Source organism: Hyposmocoma kahamanoa, unplaced genomic scaffold, assembly GCF_003589595.1.
Source record: "Hyposmocoma kahamanoa isolate Upper Pololo Valley unplaced genomic scaffold, ASM358959v1 211, whole genome shotgun sequence".
Taxonomy (NCBI): Eukaryota; Metazoa; Arthropoda; class Insecta; order Lepidoptera; family Cosmopterigidae; genus Hyposmocoma; species Hyposmocoma kahamanoa.
In genome coordinates, this window is record NW_020653732.1 from 4,781,689 (window position 1) to 4,804,135 (window position 22,447).

Here is a 22,447-nt window from a genome sequence, read left to right on the forward strand (position 1 = left end):
AAAGCGACTTTAATTTCTGGTGATAACGAACAAATCAACTAGATGGCGCTTATTGCGCATTTCTTATGGATAGTGCCGAATATTCTTTTATTTTGTTTAGAATTAGCGCCATCTACCCATACTAGGAAGCGTTAAGTTATAAATTAGTTTGTAACACAATGCCATCTATTGACCCGTCTATTTCGTATTATTAAAGAGGAATTAACTGATATCTACGACCATTTAACTGCCTCCGTGGCCGAACGGTTACCATACTGGACTGCCACGCAGAGGTCCCCGGGTTCGATTCCCGGGCCGGGAGAAATATTTGTATGGCCTACATTTATTTCTCTCGTGAGTTTGGGTGCAATTTGTGGTTGTCTATGTGTGTGTCCATGGCACCCGCGACACAGGGTTTCCCTAGTGCGGGGCTATGTTGAGTGTGTACGTTATGTTATTATTATTATTATTATTATTATTATTTACATAGTTACGATCGTATGGAGATTAGCACTACTCTTGAGTCATGGTCCATGGCATAACTAACACGGACAGCTCTTTAGTCTGTCTATAAATTATTAAAATCAATGCAATATAAAGACAACAACCGATAAAGAGTATAGGGTCGTGACAATATCGTCACGACGAACCTAGAATTAGCGCGGTTTTGCCTGAATAAAAAATTTGTGCGTCCTTACCGAACCACGCTACGCCGACACGACTAGCTTTTTGGCTGTGTAATTGTTTTAATGACGAAGAAATGCCATTTGCTTACATAAATCGATTCTCATTTTTATGTTTTATATTGTAATGTGTATAACTGAAACATACTTATTTCTGGCGCCAATCAGTAATGTAAGAATTACGGCGCCAGGGTTGCGGTTTTGAAGGGTATAGTGGTGAAATTACAGGCACATAGGACTTGTCAACTTATGTCTCAGGGTGATGGGCGCAGTACCACTATCCCTCAGGTCCTTGCTATTTAAAGCTCTGAGCAGCACTATAACTGTCATGGTCAGGTGTGTCTCATACCATCAGATTCATAGTAATATGAATTTAATAGCTGTAGAGTTCCTTGTGAAAGAGATCGTCTATGGACGTACTGCTACCTTACATATTTCTGCCACCAAGCAGTAATGTAAGCATTACATTGTTACAGCTTTGCAGGGTAAGGGTGCTGGTAAAATTACAGGTACTTTTTAACTTACATCTCAAGAGTGACGGGCGCAGTGGCAGTGCCCCTCAGATCTTTGCTATTTAAAATTCAGCAACTGTTATGGACAGGCGTATCGCTTACCACCAGGCGCACGACTTTTTTGCCTCACAGACTGGGTTATTAATGTAGTTGTAGGCCACGTTATTAACCGACTTCAAAAAGGAGTCAGGCTGTCAATCCGACTGTGCTTTTGTTTTGTGTGTATGTTACGCTTTATTTCGATATTTATGAACCGATTTCGATGATTCTTCTTTTGTTCAGTCGTAATCACATTCAAATTTGAAGAAAATATGCCACCTTTAGGGGTGGCAAATTAGGGGATGAATCCAGTTTATTGGATTCCACCCACTTACCGTTTACTGATTTCAATAAAACTTGGTAAATTAGATGTAATTCCACAAACATTTGAGGCTTTTATTTATTAAAAAGTTGTAATTATTAAGAATGTAAAATTATTGAAAACAAATTAGAACTCTATTACAGTCAACAAAAGACTTTTAATCGCACTGTGTAACATTTTCTAAATAACGATAATATTGCGAAACAAAAACTAATTTTGTCATCACATAAAACTTTAAAACCCATCTTTTAAATCTTCGACACCCACGTAAAAAAAAAACAAAAAGAATTATACCGAAAAAATTAAAAACATGTCCGAACTAGCGGTACCTATTACTTTAACAACCTTCTATATATAGAATACTGCTGTTGCAAGTTATGTCATATTCGGCGTGGAGAAGTACCGAATTCGGCTTGGCGAAAATTCTAATATCCCGCAAAAGTTTAATTAATTATTATAATTTATAACGTAATCGTGTGTAGTTGTAGCGTCTCTTCATCTAAAGGGTAAATTCAGAGTTTTAGTAAGAGAGAGGCGTTATTTTAGTACCCTATACTCTAGTAACTGTAGAGCTTCTTTCTGCTGCCAAGTAGTAATGTGAGCATTACTGCGTTCCGGTTTCAAAGGGTAAGTAATGTTGCTGGTGAAATTATAGGCATATGAAACTTGTCAACTTTATGCCTAAAGATGACAGTGGCAGTGTCCCTCCGATCTTTGCGATTGAAAGTTCCGCATGACACTGCAACTGTTATGGATAAACGTGTCGCTTAATACCATGCACGCGACGTGTTCCATGGAACCCGTAAAGAAACTGAAACGTTGGTTTCTTTAATAGCGTTAAAAAATAAATATACGCGGGTTAGATCCGAAAAATTTGCTTTATTTCCAATATTTAAATAGATTTTATCATTTTCCATCGGATTCTGATTATGTTTTTTTTTATGAGACCACGCAACGGGACGAACTCAGCCACTAACCCGCCACCCTGAAACATTAAGTTGACAAGTCCCATGTGCATGTAATTTCACCAGCACCAATGTAAATATTGTAGAAGATTGCATTTTCATGCAAATAATATGAAATAAATGAAATGTCATCATGCGATTTCGGCTCAATTGTAAGCTTAGACGAATGCTACAAAAAATGAATATTCATCCCATCTCTAAACAGACGTAAGTACAAAGCAATAAAAATCTATAAAGCGCCAACATCAATGCCGTATCTAATCCGAGATTTTCGGCCGTAAAGCTGATCACGCGATGATTTTTTTAACTTTTATTGTCTTTAGTAATTAATACTGGTTTTTTTGTTCGCGCTCGTGCAACGCGCTGCAATACGGTGACACGCTATGCCGTTACTCGGCTACAAACCAAGATTTTGCTAGTGGAAAATTCGAAACTAACATATTGTTCGTGTAATAAATGACAAAGGCATATTAGTTGATTAATAGAGCATTTTACAAGAGAATTACGTGTGTAGCGGGTGAGTAGATAGACGAAGTGAGACGCCAGTTGTTCAAAATGTGTAGCGAAGTCAGCGGGGTTAGATACGTAGACGACGAAGTGAGACGCCAATTGCTCAAATGTTTAGCGAGCAAGTCTTTTAAGTAAGGGAGGCTGTTATGCGATTCCCACTTACTTTTGCAATTGGATCTCGGGTTTCTTGAGCGAACGTTCCATTCGAGTGGTCTTAGTAGGCTACTCTTCCGAAGATCGGGCGATAGATAGCACAACTGTGCTGTCATCAGCATTCGTACGCAGTCCCCATCTACAACTGTATATAGGTACTTGACCAATAAAAGGGTCAGTGGAGAGGAAATCCAGTCTTGTCGAGAGTCTATGGTTAGCCGTTTGGATTTGCTACTCAAGGCAGTCTCCGATTGGGGCGATGCCAATCTTGTCAAATTTAACGCTACCAAAATGCAGGCGTGTCTATTCTCCACAAAACGGAATCCCTTCGTGCTGACTCCGACTTTTCGCGATATATCCATACCGATAGCCGACTGCCTCCAGCTACATGGAATGGGCCAGTCCTCCATATTGAACTTCGGCAGATAAATTGAATCCATGGCCAAAAATGTAGCAAGGAAACTTGGCATCCTCTCCAGGGTGAGTGAGTTAATTTACACTGGGACAGTTGTTTCAGCTGTATCAAGCACAAGTACGATTGTGTATACAGTACTGTTGCCACCCTTAGGACGGCTCTGCTACATAAGCGACAAGAGGCTTATAGGTACTCGAATTAGCACTCGGACTCGGAATTAGTAGAGGCAAAGCTGCAGAGGCTTGAACACCGCCGTAAAGTCACCAGCTTATCGGTACTTTACAGGATATATCACGGAGAGTGTGCGATGGAATTACACGATTTAATTCCGCCTTCCCCTTTCCATCACCATCACCATACGTCTAGACGTAGGCTTGGGTTCCACCCATATGTTGTGGATATTCCAAAGATAGTTCATTTATATAGCGAACAGCTATGGAGTGGAATTCCCTGCCTGCAGACTTGTTCCCTGAGCGTTTTAACTTGAATCTTTTCAATGCTGAAGCCGCTGGTTCAGCCGGATCGAATTAATTTTTTTTGTGTACGATCTTTGTATAAATAATTATGACAAACTAGATGAGTAATTGCACAAAAAGTTATTTAATAACCTAGTAGTAAAACATTGTGATTTTTAATAAACTTAATATTATTTAGTAGCAGTAGAGCTTGTGAAAGAGTGCGTCCAGGAAGTACTGCCACCATAGTTAGTTGTGCTGCCAAGCAGTAAAAGATACTTTACTGCGTTTTTCGAAGGGTAAAGCGTGCTGGTGAAATTACAGGGGACTTGTCAACTTATGTCTCAGGGTGTCGGGCGCAGTGGCAGTGCCCCTCAGACCTTTGTGATTTAAAGTTCTGAGTGGCACCGCAACTGTTATGGACAGGCGTGTAGCTTACCATCAGGTGCACGACTTGTTCGTCCCGTCACTTGATATTATAAAAAAAGTCATTGGCTACACGCCGCAACAAGAATTCGAACCGTTTATGTCTGAGAAGCAAGCGTTCTTCCACGGGGCTATCATCGCTGTTATACATTAGTTATTCAAAGAAACCCCTTTGAACTGGCATTCTATTTTTTTTGCCTTTTGTTCTCTTCGATAAACACCAAATGCGTTCTAATAGTAATAAAAACTGCAATAACTAGGTAAGCTGGTTAATACTTTTTTACGGTTAGAATACAGCCATTAATTAGACTGGTTATATTTTTTTTAACCCTCTTTTATTGTCGTTTGAAGCCGGTTGTTAATAAAGTAGCCGAGTTCTGTTTCTTTTTTCAAAATGCATGCAATATTTACGACATATTTGATATTTGCGAAGTGATTGGTATATTTGACGAAAGGAGCAACCCATATCTAATAGCTGGCCGTATCGGTAGCAGTAGAGCTTCTTGTAAAGAGTTCGTCCAGGGAAGTACTGCCAACTTATCTATTTCTGCCGCCAAGCAGTAATGTCACCATTACTGCGTTACCGGCTTAGACGGTATGGGTGCTGGTGAAATTACAGGCACATGGGACTTGTCAACTCATGTCTCAGAGTGACGAGCGCAGTGGCAGTGCCCCTAAGATCTTTGCGATTGAGTGCACTGCAACTGTTAAGGACAGGCACGTCTCTTACCACATCATAAAATATATTTACATTATTTAACCAATGTTATATGTGATATATTATAATTATATTGATTGTGTGACAAGCCAGTGCTATACTCTATATTTCAATAAGTTGTCTGAAGCGGAATCAACAATTTCAAGACGCAGCCGGCTAAATGTACTGTCGGGCCTAAACCATGTATAGAAAATTTGGGCCCTTGTAAAATTAAATTCTGTCAACATATACATCACAAGCACAAGTTATATTATATCGTACACCGATCACGTCTGCCCACTGGTCCCTGACGAAGGGGGTTCATGGGAAAAGCGGAGAAATAAATAAAATTGTGCCTCATGAAGTAGTTAAGTATTCATTAAAGGCAGCGCTCGAGTTACGGTTCACTTGTTTTTACTTATTAGTTTATTGTTTCGTATTTTACCGCGATTCCTTTTGAAGGCTAGAAGTTTCAACTGGGGCTCATGGAAACTTGGGACCCATATTGCCGTCCGTTCACTAAAACGCGGTTATGTAAAAACGTCATTTCTTGAGAGGTCATAAAAAACCTTAAACCAGTTTTAGGATATTGTAATTGTTTAGTAATACTTTAGCTATGATCATTGGGGTAAGTTCCGATGTGTCGGTATAACTTTAACTGATTTTAGATCGAGAATTTTGAGCTGTAGCTTACTTATCACACACTCTGACTGTCACAGGGATCATTTTATCTCTAGGTGTACAAGCGATATTTGTATTTTCTCGGATTGGTATGGGACTTAATGCACAAGCGACATCCGTAGTGGGTTCGAGTCTCGGATTACGAATCGAATGAAGTGGACAAACGGACTAAAGAGCCCGAAACGCTAGTTAGTTTGAAAAAAGAAATATGTCTACGCGATTGAAACCCGAAAAAATAGTATAATGTCTATTGAGAAGTGATAACATTTTAAATTGAAAAAGTCTATGACAGAAACACCGTTACTTTTTTTAGTAGCAGCTCCTTGTGAAACAATTCGTTGAGGGAAGTACTGCCACTTTATCTATTTCTGCCGCCTAGTACTGCGTTCTGGTTTCGAAGGGTACGGGTGCTGGTGAAATCACCATGGCGCTTGTCAACTTGTGTGTCAGAGTAACGGGCATAGTGGCAGTGCCCCGCAGATCTTTATTCAAAGTGTAAACAAAATAAAGAACGAGGCCAGCCACAGTCTCCGCTTGCAAATAAAACTTATCTGGAACTGGAAGGACTTCAACTTCGCCGATAGTACATACAGACAGGTACTCCTAGGGGTCATATTCGGTTGCATGTAATCATGAATGACAGCTACAATGTCAATGTCATTTACATTACAGAGGTTACGGGCTGGCAGTTGCAGTGCCATTCTGAACTTTAAGCGCAAACATTTGAGGAGCACTATCCCATGTGCCTAGTTTCACCCTTACCCTTCTAAACCTCTACTGCATTTTTTTAAATTGTTGTATAATATTAATAAGATAAATCAGTCATATTCTGTCGTAGCTTGAAAGTAAGCACACATTACTAGTAAGTAAGTACACAAGACTGACTCCTTTATCACAAAATTTAAAAAAAGAAAAAGAACAAATTTATGCTAATCGCTACTAAACAATTACACTAAAATGTCAATTCGAATTAAGTCGACACTAAACTAAACTAAACGGGGCAATAATTTTCAATAAAAATTTACACCAATTAGTTCGACCTAAACATTGTTATTACTGGCATGAGCAATCAACAGACAAACAAATACAAACAGAGCAACAAAAAAAAGACAAGAAAAAATATAAAGCGCTTTGACCCGACCTTTAGAGAGGCGCCGTTCGTAGTTCTTTTTTCAAACTAAACGACAGAGACAGACAGATATAAATTATAACGAGTGTGAAAGGGACAACTGCACTGGTAATTAACACAAAGAGCTTGCCGAAAAGGGTGGTTTTTATTATTAGAGATCTGTTATAAAGGACGATAAAACCGTGGTAAAGAGAATGTCATAACTGCAAATTGTCAGATACCTATTTTATAGAAAGTTACGGCTAAATAAAAGAAACAATTGTCTTTTTTTATTATACCAAGCGAAGGCACGAAGAATTCGTGCGCCTGGTTGTAAGCGACACGCCTGTGAATAACAGTCGCAGTGCCACTCAGAGCTTTAAATCGTCACCCTGAAACTTAAGTTGACAAGTTCCATGTACCTGTAATTTCACCAGCACCCTTACCCTTCAAAACTGAAATACAGTAATGCTCACATGACTGGTTGGCGGCAGAAATGGGTAAGATGCAAGTACGTACTTACTTGGACAAACCCTTCCACGAGGAGCTCTAACTGCTGTAGTTCGTATTATTTTTAGAACTTTCATAATCATGAAACAATTTTTGCGTATGATCATATTATGTTGCTGTACCTTGAAGCACGTTGGAAAATTTAACACGGAACACGGTACAACATATTGTATTGCCAGCACATTGCATATAATGTGACGGCAAATATTTCGACGAAAAATAGCATTATATGTATGCTGTCTTACTTGTATTATATGTGTCGTATTATCGCATTAATCAAAATTAAAATCCTGCGATACGGAACACTTTGGCATAAAGTTCAAATCCTTTTGCCGTTTTCTCGAAGTTCATTTGTTTAAATATAAAAAGATTTCTGTGAGAACTATTTCAACGTTATGGGTTATCTGTGTAATCGATAGTCAATTAGTTATTCTAATTAAGAAAAAGGATAAAAGTTAAAAAGTTTAGTTATACATGAAAGATTCTTAAGTAATTACTCAATAAATGGAATAAGTAACACTTTTTTAGTAGCAGTGGAGGTCCTTGTGAAAGCGTTCGTTCAGAGAATTGCCACCTTACCTATTTCTGCCACCAAGCACTAATGTGAAAATTACTGCGTTCCGGTTTTGAAGGGTAAGGGTGCTGGTGAAATTACAAGCACATGGGACTTGTCTACTTATGTCTCAGGGTTATAGGCGCAGTGGCAGTGGCCCTCACATCTTTGCGGGCACTATAAGAAAAACCATTAACAGTGTACTTATACCATCTAATAAACATGGAAGCTAACACACATTTTATAGTCAAACTCTAATAACAACGTCTCATATCATAATTAATAGCGAATGTCTCACTGGTCTTTGATCTGCTGTCAAAATAAATTCTTCTCATGAATTGCCGCATGAGGCGCCACAAAACACAATTTAAAAGGCGCTTGTCTGAATTTTATTTTGAATCGATAATAATCGATTGCTAATTCTTTTGAGGAACTCGGTGGTTCAACGGACCACTGATTCTAGTCTTAGTTTAAGACCAGGCAATTGGTGGCACATTTTGTTATGAAATGGAAACCCTGGCACTATATAAATACTTTCACCTTCCACTTATCATCACGACAGTTAATATGCAGAGTCCACTACGACCTGTACAGATTATTTTCTAATCCTACATATCAAAATATCATCACTCAGTATTGAATTACACATTTTTTGTTAGAAACCAGCAGCGAAATCGCAAATTGAACAGTTATTCCAACTGATTCAATTAAAGAAATCAAATATATCTATTTATTAATTGTTTTTTAATTGGCAGTACATTAATTAGCCATCACTAAACTTCCTATCGGTCAGGTCAATGACCTGTTTGTTTACGTTTTATGTAAAATGGATTAAAACAAAGTATAATTAGTTCTTGGTTATAAATATGGTCACACTATAACTTGCGAGGTGCGAATAGAAACTAGAGGACTTAGGATCGCAGTTTTACTATAGTCGCCAGGGCTATCTATCAGTAGTCAGAAATGACATTTTCCAGAAATAACGTTTCCTCGAGTATTCATAATCTCGAAAGTGATTTTGAGAGGAAAATGTTTTTTCTTTTAAATCAAACTTAACCGAACCTAATCGTGTCTTTGCGATAAACATCCAACATATCCTGAAACAACAATGGTTTCCTTATAATTCGGTTTTCGGTGTAATGAAAATTCGAACAAACGTTATTTCGGAAAAAAAATTCGAGTTTATGATAATTACCAGTTACCAGTCGCCAGAGAGGAAGTTGGAAGAAGGACGGACTGTCATGGTATCGAAGATAATACAAATTGTCCAAATTATGGAAAATTGTAACTTTTTTTATGACATCAAGTGACGCGACGAACAAGTCGTGTCCCCTGATGGTAAGCTACACCTATCCATAACGGTTGCAGTGCCACTAAGTACTTTAAATTGCAAAGATCTGATGGCACTGCCACTGCGTCTATCATTGTGAGGCATAAGTTGACAAGTCCCATGTGCCTGCAATTTCACCAGCACCCTTAACATTTCAAAACAGGAACACAGTAATGCTGACAATACTGCTTGGAGGCGGAAATAGGCAAGGTGGCAGTACTTCCCTGGACGAACTGCTTCACAACCTAGAACCAAACTACGTTATTACACTTTTGTAGTAACTGTATGGTATAACAAAGACTGATTGTGTGCCTCCATTTAGGCATACGTCGTGTCTGGCAGTAGAATATTATTAAACTAGGTCATAACATTTTAATAGAGTGGAATAATTTTAATATCTTGACTGTATAAGTACAGCTCTAAGGATGTCTTAAAAAAATGTCACTTCGGATTTTGAAATTCAAAAATCGAATTCAAACGTCATTCGTCCCACGCAGTCGTACATCGGCTTCATTGGTTCAATTGACCGTGTCGGCGGTTAAATTGTTTTCCAGAAAACATGCCTTATACGGTGACTACTTCGATTTGATCTCGCCCCTTTGACAAATATTACCTTTAAAATACAATTAAAAAATACTTCTTGGAAACTTCGCTCTATCACGCTTGTACTGAAGTTTTTATTACTACTATTTTCAATCTAATAAGATGACAAACAAGATTTGATCCAGGAATCGTTTATCAATGTAAAAACAGAATAGAGACACTTGACTTTTGCAGAAAGGTATTGTAACGCTCATTAAAGAAAAGGTACTTGGAAATGATTAGGATATTTTTAGTGATTGTTCGGCAATTGGATGACAAATGAAATTATGAGCTATTAGAAAGATAGAAATACAACAGAGCTCTTTTTAAAGTTGTCACGTAACGCGACCTTAGTTGACCTCGTGAGAGTGGGCGTTCTGTTTTCGAATTTTATAATTTTTAAAAAAAGCCGTTACGCGTGATTGGCCAATCGTAAGATATGCGAGATCCAAAGATAGAATGCTTTGGGTGCGCTCGAGTGTGCATTCGATGTTTAAATTACGTAAATATCTTCGGCTGGTTTTGCTTAATTGCAATTTTTGTTGAGTTTTTTCATTGTCATCCGTTTTATTACACGTTTTAAAGATCTATTAATTTAAGGCAATTTTATTTTCAAATCACATCATTCAAGAAGAATAATACTCATCCATCTATTGATTATTGTCATTAGGCGAGATTTGCAGGACAACTTACTTTTCGTTAAGCATTCACATCTTGAATTGTGGCTCTTGGGAATCTGTTTCTAGCAAGGAGTTATATTAATATACCATCTTATATAATATATAATAATATATAATATAACATACAATATTTGTATAAACCCCGTAAATTCAATATTTGTTTTTTTTGTTACAGGCTGAAAAGGCGGCGCCATACACCCCCCGTACCCATCACCCTCCAAAATTACCCGAATTCAATCCCCCGCCAACAAATCCTCCACCCTGAGTTTCACAGATCCGTTTGGGCCTCCCCAGTCCACGGACGGGGGGGGCCCGTCCACCCCGCAGCCCGCGATGACGAATGACGCTCTAGATCAACACCACCACCATTTAGGGGGATCACAGACTCCGCATGACATCTCCAATTCAGCAAATTCTACACCAACAAACCCGAGCTCAAAGTCAGCCTTTATAGAGCTGCAGCAACATGGGTATGGACCTTTTAAGGGGGGATATCAGCATCCTCACCATTTTGGAAGCCCAGGTGGTCAACAGAACCCTCATGAGGCGTCAGGGTTTCCAAGTCCTAGGTCTTTAGGGTATCCTTTCCCTCCTATGCATCAAAACACGTATGGGTACCATTTAGGGTCGTATGCGCCGCAATGTGCCAGTCCGCCTAAGGATGGTAAGTGTTCTTTTCTCCTAATTTTGCGGAGTTAAGTTTTTTGCATCAACATTTCAAAGAAACACCGCACCCTTGGTGTATAAAGTCTCGGATGAAGTTTGTCGATATGCTTAAATAGGGAGATAAAATGTCATGCATACGGAATTTGTTTTACATTCTGTTTATATTATTTTTGTGACTTACATGCGGTTTTACTATACCAATTATGTATATCTACAAAGGCATTTTGGTTAACCCAATCGTTCTTAATTTCTTTAACAAAACCTGTATATCTTGTTTCCTGAAAACTACGATCTGGGACTTAATCAAGACTAGAATGAATAGACGTTTTTTAGACCACCGCGTATCGTCGACGGTCACATTGATTCATGTGTGTTTATTTTTAATAAAAAACAAAGAAAAATCTTTACTGAACTAATTTAGTTTAGGAAAGGTTTGCTTCGGAATCTACACCCAACATTAAGCTATTGAAATAAGGTCTTTTTAACAGAGCATTCGATAAAAAATACCTATAAATTACCAAAAAACAAAATACATTTTCATCAAATAATATAATGAGCACTTACACAATTTTTTAATGTAATCATTTACAATTATGACACTTTTATTTGATTTGACTCCCTAATTTACTTATATCATATCTTTTTTACACTGTTATTACTATAAAATACCAAGTTTTTTTTCACAAAAAAAAAGTGTTGTGATCGTTGTCAAATTACGGTTCTTTTGCGGTAATTTTAGTGTCTGTAATAGACGATAGGCGTGAAAATGACATGAAAATGTAACTTTTCTTTTACTTCCGAAGAAAAGTCGTGAGGATTAAATATTTAAGTAGAATTTTTTATAAGCCACGATCACGACACGATTTTAATATCTGACCGACATTGTACACTTTTCATAGTGTCCTCAAAGTACATTGAACTGGGTTTTGTTTATATAGCTCACTGTTAAGCACAGGAGGTTAATCCGAGATGAAAAAGAACAACTCGGTGGCATACTGCCTCCGTGTCCAAACGGTTACCATGCCGGATTGCCACCCAGAGTTTCGATACCTGGGCCGAGAGAAATATTTGTGTAGCCTACATTTATTTACCTCTTGAGTTTGGGTGTAATTTGTGGTTGTCTATATGTGACACAGGCTTTCCCTAGTACGGGGCTATGTTGAGTGTGTGTGTTACTATTAAAAAAAGTTGATTGTGTTTTATGTTCGTTAAAATAATTGTCCAATTCACCCGATGAAAAGTGACGATAAGAGCGATGACCTTTTTCACCTTTATAATGCCTATTTACTCTCGTCTTAAAAAGGCCCAGGACACAAATCTGCAGACTAGGAATTTCACTCCAACATCGTGGGCCATATATATGTGGAAAGTTAACGCTTCGTGCGAATCTTGGGTAGGTATATACCCACAATCAATGTTGTGGAATATCCACAACATAGACGTGAAACCCACGATTTCATGCAATTCTGTCGCACATTATCCGTGATATAAGCAGGCAACTATACAGCGGAGTTTAAAGCTTCTTCTGTTTTTCAGTTGTATAATTTTTTTTTGTCTTCTTATGCATATGTCATGGCCCTGAGACATTAAGTTCCCAAGTCCCATGTGCCTGTAGTTTTATCCGCACCTTTGACCCTTCACACCGGAACGCAGTAATGTCCACATTACTGCTTGGCGGCAGAAATAGGTATGATAGAAAAACTTCAACCAAGGAAATACTGCCACCACACCTGTTTACAATGAGCATTACTGCATTCCAGTTTTAACAGGGAGAGGATGCTGGTGAAATTACGGGCAGATGGAACTTGTTAAGTCATGTCTCATCATGACAGATGCAGACGCAATGTCGCTCTGATCTTTACAAACAAATTTCTTAATAGCATAACTGTTATGGACAGGCGTGTCATGGGCGTGCCTGCTTATCACCAGTGTTCGTCCGGACACTTGATGTCATAAAAATATGTGTTTTTAAGACTGATCGTTGTTCTAGAATGGAGATCTTATTAAATTAATTTATTATATGTTATTAAATAATAAATAATTATAACATTTTTTATAAATAAACCCACCTTAAAACTTTATGTAATTACATCTACTTATTTGCTATTTTTTTTTATTTTAATCGGTTGAAGGAAATTGGGTGAAATAAAATAAATCGGATTCATGCCCTAACTTGCCACTTTTAGAGGTAGAACATTTTCTTTAAATTTTATTGGATCATTATTACTGAGGATTCCCTTTCCAATGAAAAAAGAATTATCGAAATCGGTTCACAAGCATTGGAGTAATCGCGTATCATGCACATAAAAAAATTTTGTGGAATTCAGAACCTACTTCTTTATTTGAAGTCGGTTAAAAATATATACACACTAAAGTCACATTATACGAGGTGAAATTAAAACAAAATTCGTAAATAAAGGCCGCTAGAATAGAATAGTATAAAGCATCCTTTTGACAGACGTCGAAATAGGCCACTTCAATATTAATAGGAGTCGTCACTAGAGTTTTAGTCGGGTGAATTTTTGATCGAATCCAGTCATGACTATGATTTGAAATTTTGATCTGTCGAAGTCTGTAATGAGACATTTTTGTTACAGATTTTTCTCATACAGGTTGCTCTTTTATAAAACCTCCATATGAGCTCTGAAATCATTATAATCCTTGTCACTAATCTGCAAGGGTGGATACCAGGATAAAGGATTTGAAGGAGATGGTTTTTGGGTTCCATTACGAGGTTTTCCTTCACTACTATAATATTCACTAAATGTGAATAAATTAGAAATTAAAGTGTTAAGTATTGTTTCCACAATGAAGTCAATTAATTAATTAAATTATTAACATAAAGATCGAACACTTAGAATAAAATCCATCGAACCAACGTCTTCTAGCAAACTGTGTCAGGCGCTATGCCAACTAAGCCACGTATCGAACCAGCGAATCTTACGAATTTTTCCATGTTCTTGTAGCAGATCTATGTTTTGGTTTTTTAAAGTTTTAATAATTGTAATACAATGATTTCCGTGGCTTAGTTCGCATGGCGTCTGGCACGGTTAGCTAGAAGACGTGTTGTTTCGAATCCAGCCGGCTCGAAGGAATTTTATCTTTATATATTTTTATCGATATTTTTTCTTTATATTCTTTATATTTATTTTTATAACAAACTATAATAAACTTCATTAATTGCTTTATTATTAATATTTAGAAAAAAAAAGAAATAGTGTGACTGAATACAAATTTAAGACAATTGGAATATACAGGATGCCATCTTGTTGTTAAGTAACAATGTCTTCCCAATTAATTTTTCGATCAGCGCAATTGTAGTCGAGTGGGAAACTGTTGTTTCTAAATCATCGACGACGGTTCGATTCCCTGTGTATGTTAGTAGCAACACCTCTCACAAACGCGAAGGAAAAAGTTATAATGAAACCTGCATTTAGAAGAAAGTTCACAACCATTAGAAAACATATGACGGACTATGACATAAATTATATTATATTATTATTATTATTTGTGCTTTTGTCTCTATATCCACTCACAATCTACACAAGTTGTTTTAAAAAGTGAATATATACATTTCAGCCAATTATCGTGTTTATGATAACAAATAAAACATAGGAAACATAAATTGGAGGATTTTTGCTGACATTTTCGTAGCAGCCTGTATATACAACAACAAAAGCTCTATAATTGTTAGTACAGTACAAAATTCTGAACGCGTGCCCTATTATATCAGTATAATAGCCACAACTCAATTAAACCGTACATCACCGATGTCACTCATTATACAATTAACTATTACCCGTACTAGTTAAGTTAACTGCTTCTATTTACTAACTATTATTATTCTATACAACACTAAGTAAGATTTATTAGTTCTCTATTAGTTTTTACTCGGTTGTAACAGATACAGGATAATGTTTTTATTAAAGAATTGGTGTGTAGGAAATATTTAGAAAAGGTTAATGCCATACCATATACAGGCTGTTTTAAAATGTACTAATGATATTTTAACTGATTTCCAATATTTTTGACTCAGCATACTTACTTTTTTTGTTGTTAATAATACTCGTGGTATTATTATCTGAACACACTGTATGTAATTCTCGAGCAATTAATTGAAGTTTATATATCATTAAATAAAAATCTAACGTCCAAATTCAATCACGCAACGTAAAGAAAAAACCGGTTGAAAATATCCGTTCTTGGAAACGGCGGTAACGCTTTCCGACATATTGTTTCCTTCAAGGGCGAGCTGCGCCGGCGCATGAGTTCACTTCCCAGATGTGGTTTCTATTTTGCTTTCCAATAATCAAGGTTGGTTCCAGATTTCATATTATATCTACTTTTCTAGTTACAAAACCGCTACATTGTTATACCTATATTAAGTAAATTACATATACACACACCGGCAAATTTAGCGGAACATTAGTATAATCTCCAAAATAATGCAGTATTATTTTCAAAAATTTTTTAAGAAATGAAACTATGTTTTCAGATCTACATCACGTATATATGTTTTTTCAAATAAAGGTCGCCTGGTCATGGCTGACTGAGATCAGTAAAGGGCCCAAACGTTTGTATGAAAAAAAAAATACGCGACTTATTTTCGAAATAATTACAGCCCTCGTTTAAAAAAAACAAATTCAAAAGTTAGCATTACATCTATTTACCTAGTTTAATTCAAAGCGGCTAGCAGAAAGTGGGTGAAAGCTAATAAACCGATCTCATGTAAGTACGTCCGTGCACTTCTACTGTATCAGTTCACAAGTGTCCGTAGTGTCATTTTATCTCTAGGTGTACAAGTGATATTCGTATTTTTTAGCGCTTAGGTTGATTGTGTAGTGAGTTGGGCTGTTATCTGGTTAGCGACGTATTGTGAAAAAGGAACAGTCTTGGATAGTGTCTTTATTCGTTCATGGTGCATATATTAATAAAATTTTTATTGAATTGATATTCAATTATTTTTTGTGAAATTACTACACTAATTTGTTATAATTATTAATGCAAAGATCGAACATTTAGAAAAAAATCCTTCGTTTCCGACCGACGACCTTCGAACCGACGTTTCCTAACAAACCGTGCCAGACGCTATGCCAACAAAGCCACAGGACAAACCAGCGCACCTCACGAATTTTTCTAAGTAGTTGTTTGTATTTGGTTTTCAACGACTTGAATGAGAAGTCTATCAAAGTACTTCGTTACCGAGTTAGATACTTTTACGGCTACCGGCCCTGGCTAGAGATGTTGATTTCTATTAAATTGATATTCAATAATGTTTTTGTGAAATTACTCTACTAGTTTGTTATAATTATTGTATATAATAAAGATCGAACACTTAGAAAAAAGTATTCAATTTTTGCATTAATAATTATAGTAAACTAGTAATTGAATTACAATATAAAAAATCTTATGCCTACTCAACATATCCTCCAATACGCAATCCAGTAACCTACTAAAGGTATCACGTTGCATCAACACGTTACACCGAATTCATCTCCAAATTTGCCACGCTTAGAGGTGGAATATTTTCATCAAATTTAAATGGGACCACTACTGAGGTACCCTCTTTCCAATGAAAAAAAAAATGAATGAAATCGGTTCACAAATATCGAAATAATCGCGTAAGTTACACACACAAACAGCCGAATTGAGAATTTCCTCGTAAAAATAGTTTCTTTTAAATTTTATGTGCCAAAAAATTAGATACAGTAATCAGGTTTCAGATTAAAGATTCCATATACGTTCCACAGGTGGGCACGGGTTTGCTTTAAGGAGAAGAAGGATGCAGTTCGCTTAGCAGGGCGCATAGGCTAATTGTCTTAAAACCATTGGCCATTGTAATTTCATTGAGGCTCCACTTCCTTTTTCTGAGTTCACGAACTGACACGGTTATATTCAAGCTCTAATTTCTCATTTGACCTTTGGGTCAGTCTAACCTGTGTGGTTTATTTTAACGTTCTTTTAACATAACCATTTGACATTTTGAACTCTAACATTCAAAGTAAGGCCGTTTGTAACACGCACTTGCAAGATTATTACTTTAAAAATATGGCATTTTATGTCGGATAGTCCTGTGCATGAGCGAGAGCCAAGGTGGTTAAATTTTAACTGCTTTTTTAACCTTTGACATGCTGCTTAGTTAACTTTTGTAGTGCAGGCAAACCGCGGTTACAGTTCGGTGACTATTATTATTATATTATTGTTTTTCCGGGACTATGTTGCAAAATTGGCGTTTCTTCTAGTTTAAGGGGAATGGTGTCGTGATAGCGCAGATTTTGAATCGTGTGAGGTAGACGTGGAGATATTTATTGAACAATTTATTCAAACATTATCATAGATTAGGCTAGGGTTTAATTAAGAAAATTATATATATAATTTTATTAAGAAAGAAGATATCCATAATATTAAAGAACTATGTCCAAATTAGGTAGCACGATTTCGTTTAACTAAGGTAAACGATCTTTTATGAGGAACTGTAGACGCTTTTGCAATAAGGTTCCGGAGAATATATTAAAATTATCATTTCCTAAGTCTAAAATTACGTTAAAAGTATTCATATTACAAAATTGAAGACTACGTGTTACATACAGATGTATGGAGAGACGACATACGATATGGACCACACAAATTCTCAGAGTCTCCGAGTGACGGGTGCAGTGGCAGTGCGTCTGAGATCTATGTTGTTTGAAGTTCTGAATGACACTGCAATTGTTATGGACAGATTTGTCGCTTACCATCAGGCGCACGAATTATTCATCCCATCACTTGGTAGAAAAAAGCTTCACTCTACAGTGTGTAGTAGGTTTAGTAGTTTATTTAATACTGTTTAAGTTAATGACTGGAGCCTCAAAAGTCCTTAATATTTCCGAGACTGAAAACATCTATTTCAATTCTCGAAAATTTCTACATATCACCTCGTATACGTCACTGCTGCCGAGCACGGAGTCTGACAATTGTAAAACTAATAACAAATTATACAAATAAAACACACGAAACAAAATTATACGTACGACTAATCTAATCATAAACTAGTCCAACTAAATAAGGGTCAACACACACGCGCCGACTAGTTAAGCCATAAAAACTGGGCAATAAACACCAAAATTATGAGTACCGCTTTGTGATTATGACAAATTGGTATAGTTAATCTCTTAGTTGGAACGTTTGCGCCGGTGCTGCCCAAGTCTGGGGCCGCATTAGAATAATTATCTTTTACTTCTACTGTATAAGCTTATGTTAAACCTGCTGCTAAAATTGTTACGTCTCCACAGTTTCATGCTAATAATATAAACACTAAATAGTGGTAGTATTTTTATGAAATTTATCTGTTTAATATGATGTCGGTATTTTACGTACGCGACATTTCGTAAATTTTTCAGGGAGCATATTTTAAATTTTAACGACTGTTTTAAAATACACTTTCGGACACATAATTCGAGCCACCACGCATTTTCAATATTAAGTGCCCTACGCTTAAACAATGTTTGATTGATCAAAAACTATTATGCAATTCTGAAACTAGTATACTAAAGGCCTGTTCCATAAGACCTTGTTGGGAATTTGGATTTGTTAAACCGGAGGAAAACTTTTTTCTTCGAAGATAACACTATTTTTGTATTCTAGCCATTTACGACAAAAATGCGAGGCGCCTCGCAATTGTGTCCGGCAGTATATTTACGGCTTGTTTTAAAAATCAATTTTAGTTTTAAATCGAATGTAAATATTTTAAAACTATCGTTAGAACCTGCTGATCCCTGAAACATGCTTCCTGAAAAACTTACGAAATGTCGCTTTTATGCTCTGTATACAAAATCAGTCAGTTGCGTAATATAAAAATTACATTTTACCAAATTTTTATATGAAAAAGGAAATTAGACTATTCGCATTTCAATCGCGTATATTTGGTTTGTTATTGAAAAATTATACCCGATTCAGACCCGAAAAAAGTCTTTTTTTATATCAAGTGATTGGGCGAACAAGTTGTGCACCGGGTAAAAAGCGACACGCCTATCCATAACAGTTGCAGTGCCACTCAGAGCTTTAAATTCTCAAGGATCTTAGGGTCACTGCCACTGCGCTCGTCATCCTGAGACATAAGTCTTCACAAGTCCCATGTCCCGCAATTTCGCCAGCGCTCGCATCTTCGAAACCGGAACGATACAATGCTCACATTACTGCTTGGCGGCAGAAATATGTAAGGTGGCAGTACTTCCCTGGACGGACTCTTTCACTAGGTGCTCTACTGCTGCTAAAAAGTTACATACCTAATTTGTTTTCTACACGCCAAAATTTTTGCTGCTGCAGAGGGATGCTCGGCTGTGGACATAGTAACAGTACAAAGTATATTGCATTTTGCTTACCGATTAATTGTCCAAACGCGATTGCATTTGTGTAATAAGGTCATACCTGTAAATTGGCATCTTTTCATGAGAGAGGTTCAAAGATTCTACGAACAAAATTAATCGATAACTTTTTATGCTTAATTAGTAGAGTTGTAAAATTTCACATACACATAATAAGTTTCATTTAGTTTGTTTTATTTTATGACTTTCATGTGATAAAAGCATCCTTGACACCCATTGACTTACAATTATATGGACGTCGGGTCCGCGCTAAAAAGTGTCCGAACTTATAGGGCGTTGAAATCGTATACAGAGCGTCATTCACGCTTTAGTCTTCGTTTGTTCGATTGACAGCGAAGCAAGCAAAATTAGACAGTACTGCGATGACATTACAATTTAAATTCAACGTTTTAGCTTTTTCATATTCCTTTACATGTCACTACGTTTAAATAGTTTGACTTGGGACATTTTTTTCGTGGTTTTTGTATTAGACCCGTCGTCCATTTATTTGTAAGTCAATGTTGACACGTGACTTTCTGTGGATTATTTCTGTTTGTGTTAAATTTCAGCGGCCCGTAAATAAAATAGTTACACAGCCCCTTATTAAAATCGTAGTACACTAAATATTCTCGTAATTCAGTTATTATTTTGACAGATTTAGTATAATATGTAGATTTAGCAAATTATGTTTTATTTTTGTATAAATAATATTAACATCAGTTTAACAATTGTATTCAAAAGGTGGTAAATCATTTTTGGTCTGTTTAGTTTCTCAGTCGTCATTTTTCTCGGCGATTATTCTTACTTTCCCTGTTTCTAGTGTGATTTTTGAAAAGTTTTGCGATTATTCTTCAGCAAATTTCCTCACAAACCAACTATTACGTAATGGATACAGTTACGGACAAAAGCGTTATGCGAAAAAATGGCATTTATGACAAAATATTTTAGCCGAATTATCGTAAGTCAAGAACGATAGAAATCAATAAACAGAGGGACTTAAAACGCGGAGTAAAAGGCGAGGCGGTACAGTGCGGGTAAAAAGTGTTTAACGAAATGTTAGCCGCGAGCGAGGTCAGCCACCCCGCCCACTGATGGACCAGCACGAAGTATGCTCTGCTTATTTAATTTTAATTCATAAGACCCATGCCGGGAATCGAACCGTCAGTTACATTATAACTAAAGTAACTTTCGCTACCGTTACTGCTGATAAATTTTGAATCTAACCACATTCGCATAAAAATGTTGCGGACTTGACATAATTTTCAAATCATTTACATTATTTGTGAACGATTTTTACGAGTGTAAAATTATTTTCTTTACATACGAGTCATTTATTTACATTTGATTAATCGTCGTCTTCCAGAACTCTACTCAATGGTCAAGTCAGGACTTGAGTATGATTTAAAACACTGAAAATCATATTCAAGTCTGTTCAAGGCCTGACTTGAGCATTGAGTAGAGTTCTGGTATATGACCCTACGTCTTGTTAGTAATAATGTATACCAATTATATCGTTATATTTTTTCCTATGTTTTCATGTTGTAATTGACCTCAGTGGTCGAGTGGCGTACACACTGGCTTTTCTTTATTGTCTCTGGTCTGGGTGTTTTAGTTACTTACTTCGGGATCAGAGGAACGGATGTGATGTTATCTAATATTTATTTATTTATAATTCATTCAGCCAGGCATCAAATTCGAAACACTTATTCAAGTCCGGCTTGCTTGCTACAGCGTTATCGTGATTGTGTATTATAATAACTGCTTCTATATACCGTGATTGAAATTCGAGTAACATTTTCTAGAATACGCAAGTCTGCATATATAAAAATGTTTATTTATGTGTTTATATTGTATATCTTCTTAGTCATAAGGTAGTGAAAAAACGTTCGTGAGTAATTGTGGACACGCCTGCAAAATTTTCTAAAGTATTAGAATCATAATTATCAATACAAAGATCGAACACTCAGAAAAAATTCTGAAAGTACTGCGGCATAACCTATTTCTGACGCGAAGTAATAATGTAAGCATTACTGCATTCCGGCTTAGAACGATATGGGTGCTGGTGCAATTACAGACACATGATACTTGTCAACTTATGTCTCAAGAGGTCAAGCGCAGTGGCAGTGCCATTCAAATCTTTGCGATTTAAAACTCTGAGTGGCACGGCGACTGTTACAGATGCGGTAGAAGCTCACGACTTGTTCGTCCCGCCACGTGGTTTTATAAGAAAAAATCTCAGAGTTGGTAATTACCAGCTGGAAGTTATGAAGAAAAGTTGATGATAGAAAATCTTACTGATGCTAATTCTGGATTGATATATAATGACTGTTCTTTGCGTAAGACCCAACTGTGTGGTCGTCTTGTACCTGAACAGTGCCACCAACTTAACCATGATTTTTAAAATGAACTAAAACTACATGGTTAAAAAAAGCGAAATGAACTAACAAGATTTGTGGTTACTACAGGCATTTCAGCAACTACAATATCACAGAATAAACGTTACCCCAATAAACGTTTTATCTATCTATCTTTTTATGTACCTAGCGTGTTATAATAAAAAAATAATAATAGGACTTTATTCTTCTACAGAAAACATATACAATATATAAAATAAAACAATTTTAAATCTAAGTCCAAGAAAATGTAAAAGCATTAGCAATTTGCTTGTTTTCAGGCTTTTCAGGCAGGCAAGAAAAATGTGGAACGCTTAACGATTTTGCATATAGTTCTTGCACAGGGATTTAAAGATACATCAGTGATTTTACAGGCTAACCATGAAGGTAAAAGAGTGCCTACTGGCATTAATACGCCTTCCTTTTCAGCTGTAAGATACTATTTA

General features: G+C 36.5%; 1 protein-coding gene across 5 annotated transcripts in view; it reads left to right on the forward strand.

Moving 5' to 3' along the window:
- Positions 1 to 22,447, forward strand: part of LOC113227504 (homeotic protein distal-less) — a 185,414-nt gene that overhangs the window by 19,311 nt on the left and 143,656 nt on the right. For 4 of the 5 annotated variants that reach the window (XM_026460442.1, XM_026460441.1, XM_026460438.1 and 1 more), the window contains exon 2: positions 10,776 to 11,264. In XM_026460442.1, the coding sequence (XP_026316227.1) occupies positions 10,934 to 11,264 (331 nt within the window). In that variant the 5' untranslated portion in view covers positions 10,776 to 10,933. The remainder of the gene's footprint in view (positions 1 to 10,775; positions 11,265 to 22,447) is intronic. The other variant, XM_026460439.1, reaches the window with a different exon arrangement.